Source organism: Gadus chalcogrammus, chromosome 12 (genome assembly GCF_026213295.1).
Source record: "Gadus chalcogrammus isolate NIFS_2021 chromosome 12, NIFS_Gcha_1.0, whole genome shotgun sequence".
Lineage (NCBI taxonomy): Eukaryota > Metazoa > Chordata > Actinopteri > Gadiformes > Gadidae > Gadus > Gadus chalcogrammus.
Window position 1 is genome coordinate 16,953,652 of NC_079423.1, and position 16,136 is coordinate 16,969,787.

The 16,136-nt window shown below is 52.7% G+C and overlaps 1 protein-coding gene across 1 annotated transcript in view; it reads left to right on the forward strand.

Annotated features, from left to right (window-relative positions):
* Positions 1-16,136, forward strand: part of obscna (obscurin, cytoskeletal calmodulin and titin-interacting RhoGEF a) — a 63,479-nt gene that overhangs the window by 10,497 nt on the left and 36,846 nt on the right. The window contains exons 12-28 of the mRNA XM_056604053.1: positions 258-524; positions 1,304-1,570; positions 2,315-2,587; positions 3,034-3,297; positions 3,923-4,189; positions 4,972-5,238; positions 5,847-6,119; positions 6,561-6,827; positions 7,645-7,920; positions 8,540-8,806; positions 10,462-10,728; positions 11,195-11,464; positions 12,087-12,353; positions 13,479-13,745; positions 14,182-14,448; positions 14,992-15,258; positions 15,755-16,027. Of these exons, the coding sequence (XP_056460028.1) occupies positions 258-524; positions 1,304-1,570; positions 2,315-2,587; positions 3,034-3,297; positions 3,923-4,189; positions 4,972-5,238; positions 5,847-6,119; positions 6,561-6,827; positions 7,645-7,920; positions 8,540-8,806; positions 10,462-10,728; positions 11,195-11,464; positions 12,087-12,353; positions 13,479-13,745; positions 14,182-14,448; positions 14,992-15,258; positions 15,755-16,027 (4,566 nt within the window). The remainder of the gene's footprint in view (positions 1-257; positions 525-1,303; positions 1,571-2,314; positions 2,588-3,033; positions 3,298-3,922; positions 4,190-4,971; positions 5,239-5,846; positions 6,120-6,560; positions 6,828-7,644; positions 7,921-8,539; positions 8,807-10,461; positions 10,729-11,194; positions 11,465-12,086; positions 12,354-13,478; positions 13,746-14,181; positions 14,449-14,991; positions 15,259-15,754; positions 16,028-16,136) is intronic.

A 16,136-nucleotide genomic window follows, 5' to 3' on the forward strand; every position in this document is an offset into this window, starting at 1 on the left:
ATGCACACATTCACACACCGACGGCGGAGTCAGCCACGCAAGGCGACAGCCAGCTCGTCGGGAGCAGTCGGGGTGAGGCGTCTCGCTCGGGGGCCCCTCGACACTCGGCTAGGAGGAGCCGGGGATCGGACTAGCAGCCTTCCGGTTACCAGCCAACCCCGCTCTACCTCCTGAGCCACATGCCAGCCCCATATGTCCCTGACATGTTTCTAGTTCTGCTCGCTGTGAACACTGGTGACGGTGCTGTCCCGTTGCAGAGAAGGCGGTGCACGTGTTCCGGGAGATGCAGAGCGTGAAGGTGGTGCCGGGCGACGACGCGGTGCTGAGCTGTGAGATCACCAAGCCCGAGGCCACCATCCGCTGGCTGAAGAACGGCCACCCCGTGCGCCCCGGCTCCAAGCACGTGGTCAGCGTGGAGAAGACCCTGGTGAGCCTGGTGATCCGCAGCGCCACCGTCAGGGACTCCGGGGAGTACTGCTGCGAGGCAGACGGCATCGCCACGCGCGCCAAGCTGGAGGTCCGAGGTGAGCGCACAAGGGGACCCCCTCACCGTCTGAAGTGAACGCCAGCCTCTTTGGTTTCCTTTCAGACGATCTTTGGAAGAGTGTGGAAGAGGGTGTTTGTTTTTCCATCGATTGTCTGATCTTCTCGGTAAACAGTAGCTGGATAGTGTAGGGTTATGGAGTTTGACTCGTATGCCGAAGGGTGCTGGTTTCCAGCCTCCATGTCCTTAGCCTACCCCAACCTGCTCCTAAAGCTGCTTTCACACCGCCGCGCGGCAACTCGCCGCCTCCATTCTTTTCAATGAGGGAAGGGCGGCAGAGGGGAGGCGGTCACAAAACCGGCTGAAAACCAGGAAGCAGTTAACGCCCACGTGAACGCACACAGATTTTGCCCTACCGCTTAGCTTTCCCCGTGTTGAAACTTTCCGTGGCAGCAGCTGCAGCAGCAGCCGCTTTTGAAAACGCCTTCACACCGCCGCGCTGAACCCTCCGGCAGCGAGGCGGTGATAAGGGCGGTTGCCGCGCGGCGGTGTGCAAGCGCCTTTAATGACGAGTATCCATGATCCCTGTCAGCTGCTTTGGATAAAAGCGTCCGCTAAATGACTCAATTCAATTAAATTCAATTCTAATGTATTTGTATAGCCCTTAATCCCGGTACAGTCTCAAAGGGCTTAACAGGCCATGTATTTATGATAGTTTCACTCAAAAGTGAAAGTGTTGTGTTCCCAGCCACCCAAACACATCACAGTCTCTAGAGTCCCCTGAACCCCAGACTGACCCCCGTCCTCTCCCCGGCCCAGAGCTGCAGCACACCTTCTCCCGGGAGCTGCGGGACGCGCAGGGCGAGGAGAAGGGCAAGGTGACCCTGGAGTGCGAGACGCGGCGCCCGGCCCAGCGCGTGGCCTGGCTGAAGGGCCTGACCGAGCTGCGCCCGGGCAGGAAGTACGTCATGAGGCAGAGCGGCGTGCTGCTGTCGCTCACCGTCTGCTGCCTGGAGACCGCCGACACGGACCACTACACCTGCGACGTGGGCACCATGAAGAGCCACGCCCAGCTCACCGTCATCAGTGAGGGCCGCCGGCCAGAGCTTAAGTGTTGTTTATTTAATGAGCCTCAAAAGTAGTTGAGGCTAAGTGGGGGGGGGGGGGGGGGGGGGTGGGCAACAGGTGGTGTGGTTTGAGGGTCAAAGGTCAACAGGTGTGTGGGGGGTGTGATGGGTCAAAGGTCAACAGGTGGGGGGGTTTGATGGGTCAAAGGTCAACAGGTGGTGTGGTTTGAGGGTCAAAGGTCAACAGGTGTGGGGGGGTTGATGGGTCAAAGGTCAACATGTGGGGGAGTTTGATGGGTCAAAGGTCAACAAGTGGTGTGGTTTGATGGGGAACAGAAGCGCGGGGGGGGGGGGGGTTCAATATTCTTCAATATTTAGGCTTAAAATTAAACATTAAAACGTTTTAAACTAATGCTAATAAATCAGAAGCCAAACTTCTGAAACTGAACTTTGAGCTAAAGTGAGGTGAGCTACACAAAGGGTTTGAACCCTGATGTCTGACAGTCTGCCTGTGTGCTAATCACTTATAAACTGAATTTGAACCTCCCTTTGAGTTATGGTAAGGGTATTTCACTTCCAGTCCCAGCTGAAATGGTTTGAACCCTGGTGTCTGACAGTCTGTGTACTTCCTGACCGAGACACATTTCTTGAACCCAACGCACATGAACATTGATTACACTGAGCGACTTGGATGAAAGCGTCCTCTGAAAGGGGCCCGACGGTTCCTCCCCCTGACCCCCGCGTTCCTCCCTTCCGGTCACAGGTCAGCGGGTGCTGATCCTGGACGAGCTGGAGGACTCGGAGTGCCTGGAGGGCGACACCGTCACCTTCCGCTGCCGCATCTGCCCCAGCGACCTGGTGTCGGTGAAGTGGTACCTGGACGAGACCCTGCTGTACACCAACGAGCTCAACGAGATCCAGGCGATGCAGGGGGGCCTCCACATGCTCACCTTCAGGCAGCTGGCCCGCAAGGACAGCGGCACCATCTCCTTCGAGGCCGGGGACAAGAGGTCCTACGCCTCGCTGCTCGTCAGAGGTCAGTGGGCCGAGACCCGGCCGGGAGGAACCGGGTTCGATCCCCACATGTCCACAGCTTACACTTAAAAATAGTAATGAGCATTGTGTAGCATCTTACCCTAGCAATCTTTGTTGTATACTTGGAATGGGTGAACCTAGTGATTGTGAGTGCTTGGCACTTGGTTCTATGAATATCATTACTGTGCCGACTGAGATATCTTGCTGTTCCTCCTTCTTCAGACAAATGTACTTATTGTAAGTCTTTGGATAAAAGCGTCTGCCAAATGCCCTATGTGTAAATGTAAATAGCAAGATGCCTAACCCTTACCTGCTTCAGAATGACCATGATGGATAAAGAATCAGCAAAATGAATGGTCCACATCAGCTGCTATTGGACATGAGCCGTAGCCAATCCATGGGCTTCCACCGCTGATTCGTGGTCGGTTTGACTCATGTCTTCACCAGAGCGACGCCCGACCATCATCAAGTCCCTGGAGGACTGCGAGGCCGTGGAGGGCGGCGGCCTGACGCTGTGCTGCGTCACCTCCAAGCCGTGTCACATCCTGTGGTACAAGGACGGCTGCCAGATGTGGAACTCCTCGCGCTACTTCGCGGTGCGCTCGGGCTGCGAGGCGCGGATGACCATCCGGGAGGTCAGTGGCGGCGACGGCGGCGTCTACGAGTGCAGCGCCGGATCCGTCACCACCCGGGCGGTCGTCAGGGTCAAAGGTGAATGATCACTGAAATTGATCATTGATTATTGATTGTTGAGGCATAATTATTGGCTACCATTACCATGCATAGTGTCAGTGTCGAGGGCCTACGGGGAGGAATATATTGGGTTCTGTGACTGTCGACGTTGTGTTGCTCACTTTTAGATTTATTCCATACAAGTATGTCAATTGTGTTATTAGCAAAGTTAAGCAAAGCATGGCTAGGCATACTGGAGGGCCTGAGTGGGAGGGGTTTAGAGGGAGTGGGAGGGGTTTAGAGGGAGTGGGAGGGGTTTAGAGGGAGTGGGTGGGGATTAGAGGAAGTGGGTGGGGTTTAGAGGGAGTTTATTTGTAGAATATATCATTTATAGGATCTGAAAAAAAATTACTATCATCATTATTGAACACAGATATGTCCAGGGTACTTTTAGCTACGATCTCGTTAAAATCGTACAAAAATTGCAAGTTTGAGTAAACAGTAAAAATCGAACAAAAGCGAAACAATGAAAGAAAGAAAACAAAAATACTAACTGAAAGTTGAAGTGAAATGGTGACATGTTTAACAATTAACATTTGCCTTCAAAGATCCAAAATGGCCGACGCCCTTCTCTAGTTCCGTCTCCCTTCCTGTCGTCCTCCAGCCATCCCCGCAGAGTTCACCCAGCCGCTCACGGACCTGGAGGCGCGGGAGGGCGAGGCCGTGACCCTGAGCTGTGAGTACTCCCTGCCCGGGGTCCTGTACCACTGGCGGCGGGGCCAGGAGAACCTCCGCGCCGGCGACAAGTACGCCATGAGGCACAAGAAGACGGCCATCTTCCTGACGGTGGTGGCCCTCACGCCCCAGGACTCGGGGGTCTACAGCTGCCTCTGCAGAGAGCACGTCACCAGCGCCAGCCTCAGAGTCATCGGTGAGGACGGCTCGGTGTTCAAAGAGTTCAGTCACTTTGCTGAGTCACTTTGCTGAGTCAGGTGCACGCACCTTTTTTTCAGTCACTTTGCTGAGTTTTTTTTTTCTAACCCTAATCACCCACAGACATACTCCTCCACACTGAGCGTTAACTCCTAATTAGATCATTCATGATTCATTCATGATGTTTTTAAATGGCGATGAGATAATTCCAGTTAATGACTTTGTGGAGGTTTCTTTGTGGATAAACATGTCTGCTAATTAATTAAGTGGCGAATAGTTTCATATAGTTAGTGTGTCACAAAGAGAACCCTTATCTGCTCCTTTATGTTTCCCTATGACTTCACTTTCACTCAGAGCTTCAGGTAACAGGTGCCTGCAGCTACACGACTGACACGGTGCATCGTGGACGGATTCTCAACGGATTCTGAAAATTGAGTTCTTAAATGGATCCCGTTTTCTTAAATGTGTTTCGAACGGGTTCAGAACGAATTCCGAGCAGGTTTCTGAACTGGTTATGAGCGAGTTTCTGAACTGGTTCGGAAGGGCTATGAACGGGTTCTGCGCGGCTTCCGAACGGCTATTGAACAGGTTCCGAGCGGGTTCTGAACCAGTTCTGAGCGGGTTCCGAGCGGTTCCCGAAACATGTTCTGAACGGGTTCCGAACCCCTTCAGAACAGTTTCCCAACCGTTCCCCAACGGGTTCTGAACGGGTTCTGAACGGGTTCTGAGCGGCTCCTGAACGGCCCCGTTCCCCTCTGCCTCTTCCCCCTCCCCCCCCAGCCATCCCCATCACGTTCACGCAGCCCCTGAAGCCCGTGCAGGCGGACGAGGGCGTCAGCGTGACTCTGCGCTGCGAGCTCTCCAAGGCCGGCGTGGCGGTGGAGTGGAAGAGAGGGGATGATCTGCTGAGGAATGGGATTAGGCACCAGATCAGGCGCCGGGAGACGGGCCAGGAGCTGCTGCTCTGGAGGCCGCTGCCGCGGGACAGCGGCGTGTACAGCTGTGTGTGCGCCGATCAGAAGACGTCCGCTACGGTGACCATCATCGGTGAGGAAGAGGAGGAGGAGGAGGAGGAGGAGCAGGAGGAGAAGTGATGCTGATCGGTCTTAATGGGAGACGGTGGGGTCGTAATGCATGAGAGCGGATGCACACTTCAAATGCATGCGTTATGGTTCTAAGGTATGCTATACTATAACAAGCATAGTGCTGTACTATTGCATGTATCTCAGTGGTGTGTGTCGGCTCTGATCTGAACTATCATATAAGGTGCATTGTGGGTAGGTGGAGCGACTGCCAAATAAAACGGGTTTGAAGAGCTGATACCAGACCTGAGCCGGATACCAGTTCTTATCTGCTTACTCATGAAATGATAAATACAATAGACCGTAACTCTTTTGTCGATTTTGGAGAACATTTTTTAAATTACTATGCCGTTCTCAACAGCTTGGTTCATCAAGTTGACTTATTGCTCCTAGTAGTCCTCCAAGGAATACGCCAGGCATTGTAGTTAGCAGAAATAAATTGAAGAAAAGGTAAAATGGCGATGGCAAAGGAAGAGGACCGAACGAGGACGGAGAAGTAATAAAAAGGTGTAAAACCCAACTTTTCAACGTGTTTGAACCCGTCGTGGTGACCTTGGCCGTGTGGTTCCTCAGCGCTGCCCCTGACCTTCAAGCAGAAGCTGAGGAACGTCATGATGGAGGAGGGCGGCAGTGCCACCTTCCGCTGCGAGCTCTCCAAGGCCGGCCCCGCCGTGGCGTGGCGGCGGGGGGGCGACGGGGAGGTCCTCGAGCACGGGGACAAGTTCCACATCAGGCACCGGGACGTGCACGCCGAGCTCAAGGTCCTGGACGTCACGCCCGAGGACAGCAACGTCTACACCTGCGTCTGCGGGAACATCGAGTCCACCGCCACGCTGACCGTCAACGGTAGGAGGCCGCTGCCTCTGCTGGGGTCACGGAGCTCAGCTACGCTATAGAGTGGAGTATTCTTAATGGGGTTAGGCGTTGTTATGGATGTGATCTATATCTAATCAATCGAAAGACTCAAAGGGACGAGTCACGAGTCACAGTCCACACAGGGAAATCTTAAAAGTTTAAATTAAAAAAGTTTAAAATAAAAAACGTAGTTTAAAATAATAAACAAAACAAATGTGTTTATCAGGTAAAATGGGTACTGCATATTCATGTTTGCATTAAGAACACTCATTAGTACATATGCCAAAGGGCTTAAGAATACAGTTGTTATAATAGAAGGAGTTCAAATTGCCTGAGCCAGATATGTACATTTCGTCTCCACCATGATGTCCCTGTCTCTGGGTTGCCCTCATCGCAATAACCCGATAAGCTGACCCCCTCCTCGTCCCCCAGCGCTGCCCGTGTCCTTCAGACAGAAGCTGCAGAGCGTGCGCGTGGAGGAGGGGCAGAACGCCACCCTGCAGTGCGAGACCTCCCGGCCGGGTGTGCCCGTGGAGTGGAGCCAGGGGGGGTTCCTGCTGCAGCACGGGGAGAAGTTCCTGATCAAGCAGAGGGGGGCGCTGCAGGAGCTGATCCTGAGAGACGCGGTCCCCGAGGACAGCGGCGTCTACACGTGTGTGTGCCGGGAGATGAGGACCAAGGCCACGGTGAAGGTCGTCGGTAGGTCGGGCTGATGGAGGGAGAGGGGGGCCTGGACGAAGACAGGGCACCTGTTGCATCCTCACACATGTTTGTTTTGTTCATTTTTCATTGGGATGGTACTCATATCATGCCACCAGGTTTGATTGTGGTTAGCCATCACAAGCTGTCTGGGAATCTGCCTTTACCTGTTGTCCAAGGGACAGCACTAGTGGGCGTGTCCACCTAGATGTATGCTCGACAGATCAGTCTACAAGCCCACCCAGTGGGCTTGTAGACTGATCTGTCCAGCATACATCTAGGTGGACAGAATACTATCCACCCTCATATCTGGTGGTATGATATCACCCCTTTAAATGAGTTAATACGCAAAGGGTGGGATAGGGGTGGTTGTGTTTGACTTCCAGGCTTACACGTCGCATGGCATGCCACCAGGTGTGGTGTGATTAACCGCTACAAGCCGTTTTGGAAATCGGCCCCTTATGACATCACGGGTGGGCGTGTCCACCTAGACGTGTGACGGAGAGATGAGCAACGTTTGCTACACTGGGTAGGCTGGTAGACTGATCCATCCAGCGCACATCTAGGTGGACACGCCCATCTGGGATGTCATAAGGGGCAGATTTTCAAAACGGCTTGTCAGGCTAATGACACTCACACCTGGGTGGCATGACATGGGACCTTTAAAGGTCTGGGTTCGAACCTCAAAGTCTTCCCGTAGGCATCATGGAGCAAGCTGGCAGCCGAACCCATACCTGCTCCTTAACGCGTGTGCAGTCATTAGTCTACGTATATTCTTTGTGTTCTTGACATCGGTTCGTGACTCCTCTCGTCCCAGCGGTGGCGGCGACGTTCCGGGCGCGCCTGCGGAGCCAGGAGGGGGAGGAGGGAGGCAGCGCCACGCTGCGCTGCGAGCTCTCCAAGAAGGGCGTGGCCGTGGAGTGGCGCCGCGGCGAGCAGGTGCTCACCGAGGAGGTGTCCCGGGGCAAGTACCGGATGAGCCAGGAGGGGCGCGCGGCCCAGCTGACCGTCCTGCAGCTCCACCTGGGGGACGCGGGGCAGTACAGCTGCTCCGTCGGGGAGGAGAGGACCAGCGCGCAGCTCACCGTCAAACGTACGCCTGTAGTGGTGCTGTAGTCAGCTCTTTGTTTTCCTTGTTGGCCGTAGAGCAGAGATCCCTTAAGATGAGACGCACATCGTTTACTGTTTGATCTTTGCTGAGATTAGATTCCGAGGAAATCCACGGTGGAAGTTGGGCTGAACTTTGGTTTTTTGTCCGAGGTCTGTTCATGTGCCAACGGGTCTTCAAAGAGGCCTGGAGCAGCAAGTCTCCTAATGAAATAGTGATAAAGACACGTTTGATCATCATAGCCAAAACCCAATGATCAATCAATAGATCAATATTGCATCACTTTTATCCATTGTTAGAGGAAATGTGGAAATTCCTGAATCAATTGAACATCCTGAAATTAGGATGATTAACTAAGAATCAAGTCCCAGAACAAAGGCACCTGGACCCAATCACACACATTTAAACCCAAATTAAACCCAAATCAGACCCAAATGAACCCAAGTCAAACCCAAGTCAATCTTTAATCCAACACAATTCAAATACAAATCCAACACAAATCAAACCCTTATCGAACCCAATTCAACCCCAAACGCGCCCCTCCAGCCCCTCTGCTTCCTGACCCGTCAGGGCCCCTTACCCCTCGTGCCCCTTCCCTCCCCAGCTCTCCCGGTGACCTTCAGGCGGGAGCTCCAGCCGGTGGCGGTGAGGGAGGGGGGCCGGGCCGTGCTCTGCTGTGAGCTGTCCCGGCCCGGGGCCCCTGTGGACTGGACGAAGGGCCGGACGGTGCTCAGACCGGGGGACAAGTACGAGATGAGGCAGGAGGGGCCCTACACCAAGCTGGTCATCCTCAGCGCAGAGGAGAGCGACGCGGGCAAGTACACCTGTAAGAGCCAGGACGGACAGTCCACCGCCCAGCTCACCGTCACAGGTAAGGCAGGCGGGGAGAGGGGCGACAGGGGGGGGGGGAGGTCTTCGTCAAACTGTGTTTGCAACTTAACTCAGACTAACCCAAAAGAGTTGATTGTAAAAAAAAAGGTACAAATAGTATAAAAGAAAAGTAGTGAAATTCACATTTACATTTTACCTTTTAGCAGATGCCGTTATCCAAAGCGACTTACAATACGTACATTTGTCAGAAGGAAGAGAAACAACGATATATCGCTGTCGGTACAGGAAGGATGTCCATAGAACCAAGTGCCAAGCTCTTAACAATTGTGAGGTTAACCCATTCCCCGTGTACAACAAAGATGCAAAGGAGTAGCCTCTGCAGGGAGACCACTCAGCACGCCAGGCGTTCAAAGCTAAGGCGCTGTACTCAACAGTGGTCACACTTGAGTGTTAAATCAGGGAAAGGCATTTGAGAGCCCAGCTGCAGATAGGAATACCACCAGTGCTCTGCGTGTGGTACAGCTGTGAGCCAGCCGGGGCCGTCTCCCAGACTCAGTACCCCCCAGGGGCGAACAGCACAGTACAAACACTGAAATGATTACTGCAGATAATGAGCGAGGTCACAGTGGCAAGACACAGTGTCTTAGTGTCTTGAGAACAACATGTGTTTTAAAATGTCTACATCTCAACAGGACATTTCCATTACATTTGTAATCATCATGTCACTGATGCATCAGATAAGAGAAGATGAGTTGTACTTTATTTATTCCAGACAGGAGATTGGGGATATATATGTTACGCCATCATTGTAACATTTAAAAGGTTGTGCATAAGTGGATGTGAAAATGTAATGTGTGTTGGACTCTGTTATTGAATATGTGCAGTTTGACTAACTCACGCTTTTTGGTGAATTGATTCTTCCTGGATTTTCTGATTTCAACAGAGTCAGCGCAACGCAGACGCAGGAGAAGTCAGCTCAAACAGAGTAAAAACAGTAAAAACTATTTAAAACAGTAGACCTAACAGAGGTTCATACTGGTTCATACTGGTTCATGCCTTCCTCACTAAACCATGCCATGGAGATATGGTTGATCATTCCCTTCCCATATGCTAGAGGAATAAATGTCACAATACATTTGTTTTCCGTTCCCATTACATTCCAGTCAATGAAGAATTCCCCTTCATCACAACTCTTCTCCAGCTCATGCTCTGTCATTATCACCGTAGACATCTTGATTCGAGTCAAATGAGTTCTGCATATTCATGTTCGCACTAAGGTCACTAATTAGTGCATTTATTTGTTTTCAACCCTTGTTTACAGGTCTAGTAAGTGTAAATATATATCATATGTAATCCTGAATGCCTTTTGTATACTGAAGCTGTAATGTTGTTCATCTGATGATGCTATATTTAGAACAACCGCAGCAGCCATTGATTTATAACACCAACAGACCCTAACCATCGCTCTATCATTTGATCAGAGTCTCTTTTGTATATTTGTACAAACGTGTCGCCATTTTGTTTGTTTTCCCAAATGTGTTTGTTTTCCCTCACATTACCACGATCATTAGAGTGCTCCTCCCCACCCAACCACATCCCTGTTGTCCATCTGAGGGACCAGAATACACTCTTACGTAATTCAAATGTTTAGTCTGGTCTCGGCCTTAACCCTTCCGTGTTGGGTCTCCCGGCCAGGTCTTCCCCCGTGTTTCCAGCGGCCCCTGGTGGACGTGGAGGGAACTGAGGGCGCCAGCGTCGTGTTCCACTGTGAGCTCACCAAACCGGCCGCCGCGGTGGAGTGGAGGAGGGAGGAGGAGCCGCTGTGGGAGGGAGGGAAGTACCAGATGAGGATGAAGGAGCTGCAGGTGGAGCTGCGGATCGTGGAGCTGGCCCCGGAGGACGGCGGGGAGTACTCGTGTGTCTGCGGGGAGCACAGGACCACGGCCCGGCTGGGGGTGAACGGTGAGTGGGACAGCAGACCTCAAAGTAGGTTAGAGGTACCTGGTCCTTATGAAGCCAGGGTTAAAGGTAGATGATGGAGTTTTGGTCGAGTCAATGAAACATGGGACCAAGAAACACAATTCTGAAAAGAATGTAAGGATTAGCATGTCAACATAATTATTTTGTAAGTAAATTAAGTTTAATGAAGATTTAAAAAAAAAAATAATACACACAAAATCCAAAAAGAATGATACAATTTATATAAAATGTACAATATCATATTAAATATAATGAATTGAAAAATGTCGAAAAATATGATCACATAATCATAAGAATTGTATAAAAATGTATATAAAATGCAACATCAAAATATAACATGTACAATTATAAAAATGTTTTTTTTTTCAATGGGTTTTCAAGATAAATGTTCCTCCCAAAAACAATCTTCCTAGAAACTATAAAACACGATACCCCCCCCCATCTCCAGAGCCCCCCCTAATCTTCGTCCAGGAGCTGCGGGGGGTCCACGCGGAGGAGGGCGGCCCCCTGACCCTGCAGTGCGAGCTGTCCCGGGCCCCCGGGGCCCCGGTCCAGTGGCTGCGGGGCGACGGGCCCCTGAGCAGCGGGGACCGGTACCAGCTCAGGAGCACCGGGCCGCTCCAGCAGCTCCTCATCAGACGGGGCCGGCCCGAGGACAGCGGGGCGTACGCGTGTGTGTGTGGGGAGCTGAGGACCGCCGCCACCCTGGACATCACCGGTGAGCGCTGGGGGGGGCCAGCGTTTACCGGTTCAGAGCGTTTACCGGTTCAGAGCGTTTACCAGTTCACTGCGTTTACCTGTTCACTGCGTTTACCGGTTCAGAGCGTTTACCGGTTCACTGCGTTTACCTGTTCACTGCGTTTACCGGTTCAGAGCGTTTACCGGTTCACTGCGTTTACCTGTTCACTGCGTTTACCTGTTCACAGCGTTTACCTGTTCACAGCGTTTAACGGTTCACTGCTTTTACCGGTTCAGAGCGTTTACCTGTTCACTGCGTTTACCTGTTCACTGCGTTTACCGGTTCACTGCGTTTACCGGTTCAGAGCGTTTACCTGTTCACTGCGTTTACCTGTTCACTGCGTTTACCTGTTCACTGCGTTTACCTGTTCACAGCGTTTACCTGTTGACTGCGTTTACCGGTTCAGAGCCTTTACCTGTTCACTGCGTTTACCGGTTCACTGCGTTTACCGGTTCACTGCGTTTACCGGTTAACAGAAACAAAAAAATTCACCATCTATTTAATTAAATTCAGTTTAATAAATTAAATGAAATCCTGCTTTCTGTGTAAGCAGAATTCAAGAATTGAATTGGATGTTCAAAATGCGTTCACCCCCCCCCAGCGGTCCCGGTGAGCTTCCGGCTGAAGCTGAAGAGCCAGGAGGCGGTGGAGGAGGGCAGCGTGAGCCTGCGCTGCGAGCTGTCCAAGGCGGGCGTGGCGGTGGAGTGGCGGCGCAACGCCAAGCTGCTGAGGGAGGGCCGGCGCTACGAGCTGAGGGCCGAGGGCCGGCTGGCCGAGCTGGTGGTCCGCAGGGTGGTCCTAGAGGACGCCGGCGAGTACAGCTGCAGCGCCGGGGACGCCGTGACCTCCGCCGACCTCACCGTCAGAGGTAGGGGCCCGTCTGGTGGGGTTCAGTACGGTCTGGTGGGGTTCAGTACGGTCTGGTGGGGTTCAGTACGGTCTGGTGGGGTTCAGTACGGTCTGGTGGGGTTCAGTACGGTCTGGTGGGGTTCAGTACGGTCTGGTGGGGTTCAGTACGGTCTGGTGGGGTTCAGTACGGTCTGGTGGGGTTCAGTACGGTCTGGTGGGGTTCAGTACGGTCTGGTGGGGTTCAGTACCGTCTGGTGGGGTTCAGTACGGTCTGGTGGGGTTCAGTACGGTCTGGTGGGGCTCAGTACGGTCTGGTGGGGCTCAGTACGGTCTGGTGGGGCTCAGTACGGTCTGGTGGGGTTCAGTACGGTCTGGTGGGGTTCAGTACGGTCTGGTGGGGTTCAGTACGGTCTGGTGGGGTTCAGTACCGTCTGGTGGGGTTCAGTACCGTCTGGTGGGGTTCAGTACGGTCTGGTGGGGTTCAGTACGGTCTGGTGGGGTTCAGTACCGTCTGGTGGGGTTCAGTACGGTCTGGTGGGGTTCAGTACGGTCTGGTGGGGTTCAGTACGGTCTGGTGGGGTTCAGTACGGTCTGGTGGGGTTCAGTACGGTCTGGTGGGGTTCAGTACGGTCTGGTGGGGTTCAGTACGGTCTGGTGGGGTTCAGTACGGTCTGGTGGGGTTCAGTACGGTCTGGTGGGGTTCAGTACGGTCTGGTGGGGTTCAGTACGGTCTGGTGGGGTTCAGTACGGTCTGGTGGGGTTCAGTACGGTCTGGTGGGGTTCAGTACGGTCTGGTGGGGTTCAGTACGGTCTGGTGGGGTTCAGTACGGTCTGGTGGGGTTCAGTACGGTCTGGTGGGGTTCAGTACGGTCTGGTGGGGTTCAGTACGGTCTGGTGGGGTTCAGTACGGTCTGGTGGGGTTCAGTACGGTCTGGTGGGGTTCAGTACGGTCTGGTGGGGTTCAGTACGGTCTGGTGGGGTTTAGTACGGTCTGGTGGGGTTCAGTACGGTCTGGTTGATTCAATTGTTGGTTCACTTGTTAGTCTGCAAATATATCCATGTTCCAAACACAAAGGTCTTACAGCTGTAACCAAAACGCACAGAGACGGATGTATCTGACCTGTATTCCCGGGACGTCCCTCAGCCCTCCCTGTCACCTTCACCAAGGAGGTGGAGCCGGTGTCGGTGAGGGAGGGGGGCCGGGCCGTGCTCTGCTGTGAGCTGTCCCGGCCCGGGGCCCCTGTGGACTGGACGAAGGGCCGGACGGTGCTCAGACCGGGGGACAAGTACGAGATGAGGCAGGAGGGGCCCTACACCAAGCTGGTCATCCTCAGCGCAGAGGAGAGCGACGCGGGCAAGTACACCTGTAAGAGCCAGGACGGACAATCCACCGCACAGCTCACCGTCACAGGTAAGGTACCGCTGGGATGAGGTCATCACCCATGTTTTGAATGTTTGTAAAGGTGAAAGGTAAAAGCTTAAAGTTGCCTCGGAGTCTAACATTTGGATTTCTTGTTATTTTGAATCGACCCCAAAAATATTTTTTCATTGATATAAAAAGTACTAAGAAGTAAAAAGTTTTTACATAATAATTGTTATTGCATCAAATAAAATACTCAAAATGAATAAATGAACTATGCATAATTGAATTAATAATAAATGCATTCAAGACGTCAAGGTAATTTAAATCCACATGGTATCTACTACATCATAACGTCTTAAAGGTCTCACCTTACATCCTCATCACATCTTCAGTCATCGTCCTCAATATCTACACCGTGCATGACCTGGTTCGGAGCTCCACCTCATGGCCATGTTCCTCAGCGTTGTCCCCCCCCCCCCCCCAGCTCCCCCCATCACCTTCAAGGTGAAGCTGAGGAACCAGCAGGTGGAGGAGGAGAGCAGCGTCACCCTGAGCTGTGAGCTCTCCAGGCCGGGCCTGGCGGCCGAGTGGAGGAGGGGGCTGGAGGTCCTGAAGAGCGGCCTGAGGCACCAGGTCAGACGGAGGGAGGGCGTGATGGAGCTGACGGTCAGGAACGCCCTGCTGGAGGACAGCGGGGTGTACTGCTGCGTCTACGGCGACGCCCTGACCACGGCCAACCTCACCGTCACCCGTAAGGAGACCGCTGCTTCTGCGGCAAAGTCACTTTTACAGTTCACTGCATACTTGTATGCATTTGACAAATACAACTTGTGAATCTTGAATCTTGAACCTCTGTTTAGATTCAAGATTCAAGAAATAGAGATAGATAGATACGTCTCCGCATGATTCACTGGGTTTCTTAGGCAAATACATGACTTGATTTTATAACATTAGGTCCTCTGAAATATTCCACTGCTGGACTTTTTCCTCAGACAGGACACAGTTATATCGGAGTAGTTAGGAAATTATGAAGAATAAATAAACAAGCAATCCCATAATAAAAGGGAGATCTTGACCTCTCAGGGCTAGGGTCATAGGGGTCAGGGGGGGATAATAAAATAGATGGCTCGTTAAGCCCTTTGAGACTGTGCGTAAGGGCTATAAAAATAATCCACTAACATGATTGAATGAATCCCTCCCCTCCCCCCCTCCCTCCCTCCCTCTCCTCCCTCCATCCCTCCCCTCTCCTCCCTCCCCTCTCCTCCCTCCATCCCTCCCCCCCTCCCCCCTCCAGCGATCCCCATCACGTTCAAGACGGGTCTGAAGAACCAGGAGGCGCGTGAGGGCGGGGACGTGGCCCTGCGCTGCGAGCTGTCCAAGGCCGGCGTCCCGGTGGAGTGGTGGAAGGGGGAGGACCGGCTGGAGCCCGGCGGACGCTACCAGACGGTGCTCAGCGGCACCTCGGCAGAGCTGCACATCAGGAACATCCAGCCCGAGGACGTGGGCGAGTACAGCTGCATCCTGGGGGAGCAGAGGACCACGGCCGAGGTCAACGTCAGAGGTAGGGGGTCCCCGTACGGGTCTGGAGTCCTGTTGTCTGGAGTCTTGTTGTCTGGAGTCTTGTTGTCTTATTGTCTGGAGTCTTGTTGTCTTGTTGTCTTGTTGTCTGGAGTCTTGTTGTCTTGTTGTCTGGAGTCTTGTTGTCTTGTTGTCTGGAGTCTTGTTGTCTTGTTGTCTGGAGTCTTGTTGTCAGGTTGTATTGAATCTTGTTTTCTTGTTGTCTTGTTGTCTGGAGTCTTGTTGTCTTGTTGTCTAGAGTCTTTGTTGTTGTCACAAACAGTCATTGGGGTTGTTTTTAATATCCTCAAAACTCAAGCAAAAATACCTTGTCATCAATCCTACGTTCGGTTTGCACACATTATCAGATACATTACAAAATGTATTGAATCCCAGAATTCTGACTTTAATCTCAGAATTCAGAATTTAAACTTAGAACTCTAAATAAATAAAAAACCCAAAGTGGCGGCAAAAACATCTGGCCTCCTTCCTCCCTCCAGCTGCAGCGTCGGTGTACATCGAGAAGGAGCTGGAGAGCCGGGTGGAGGTGACGGAGGGCAAGACGGCCGTGCTCTGCTGTGAGATCTCCAGCGCCAACGTCCCGGTCACCTGGAAGAAGAACGACACCACGGTGGAGCCGGGAGGCCGGTGCCTCATCAGGAAGGAGGGCTTCACCCACACCCTGGAGATCCAGGGTGTGGGTCGAGAGGACGCCGGAGAGTACTGCTGCATCACCCGGGGCAAGAAGACCGCCGCCCGGCTCATCGTGAGGGGTAGGTGGACCGGTAGCCAGCCACTGAGGTCACTGAGGTCCGGACCTCGGCCATGTCTGAAGAGACGATAGAAAATCCTGACCTAAATACTGTAAATCAGAGGTTCTCT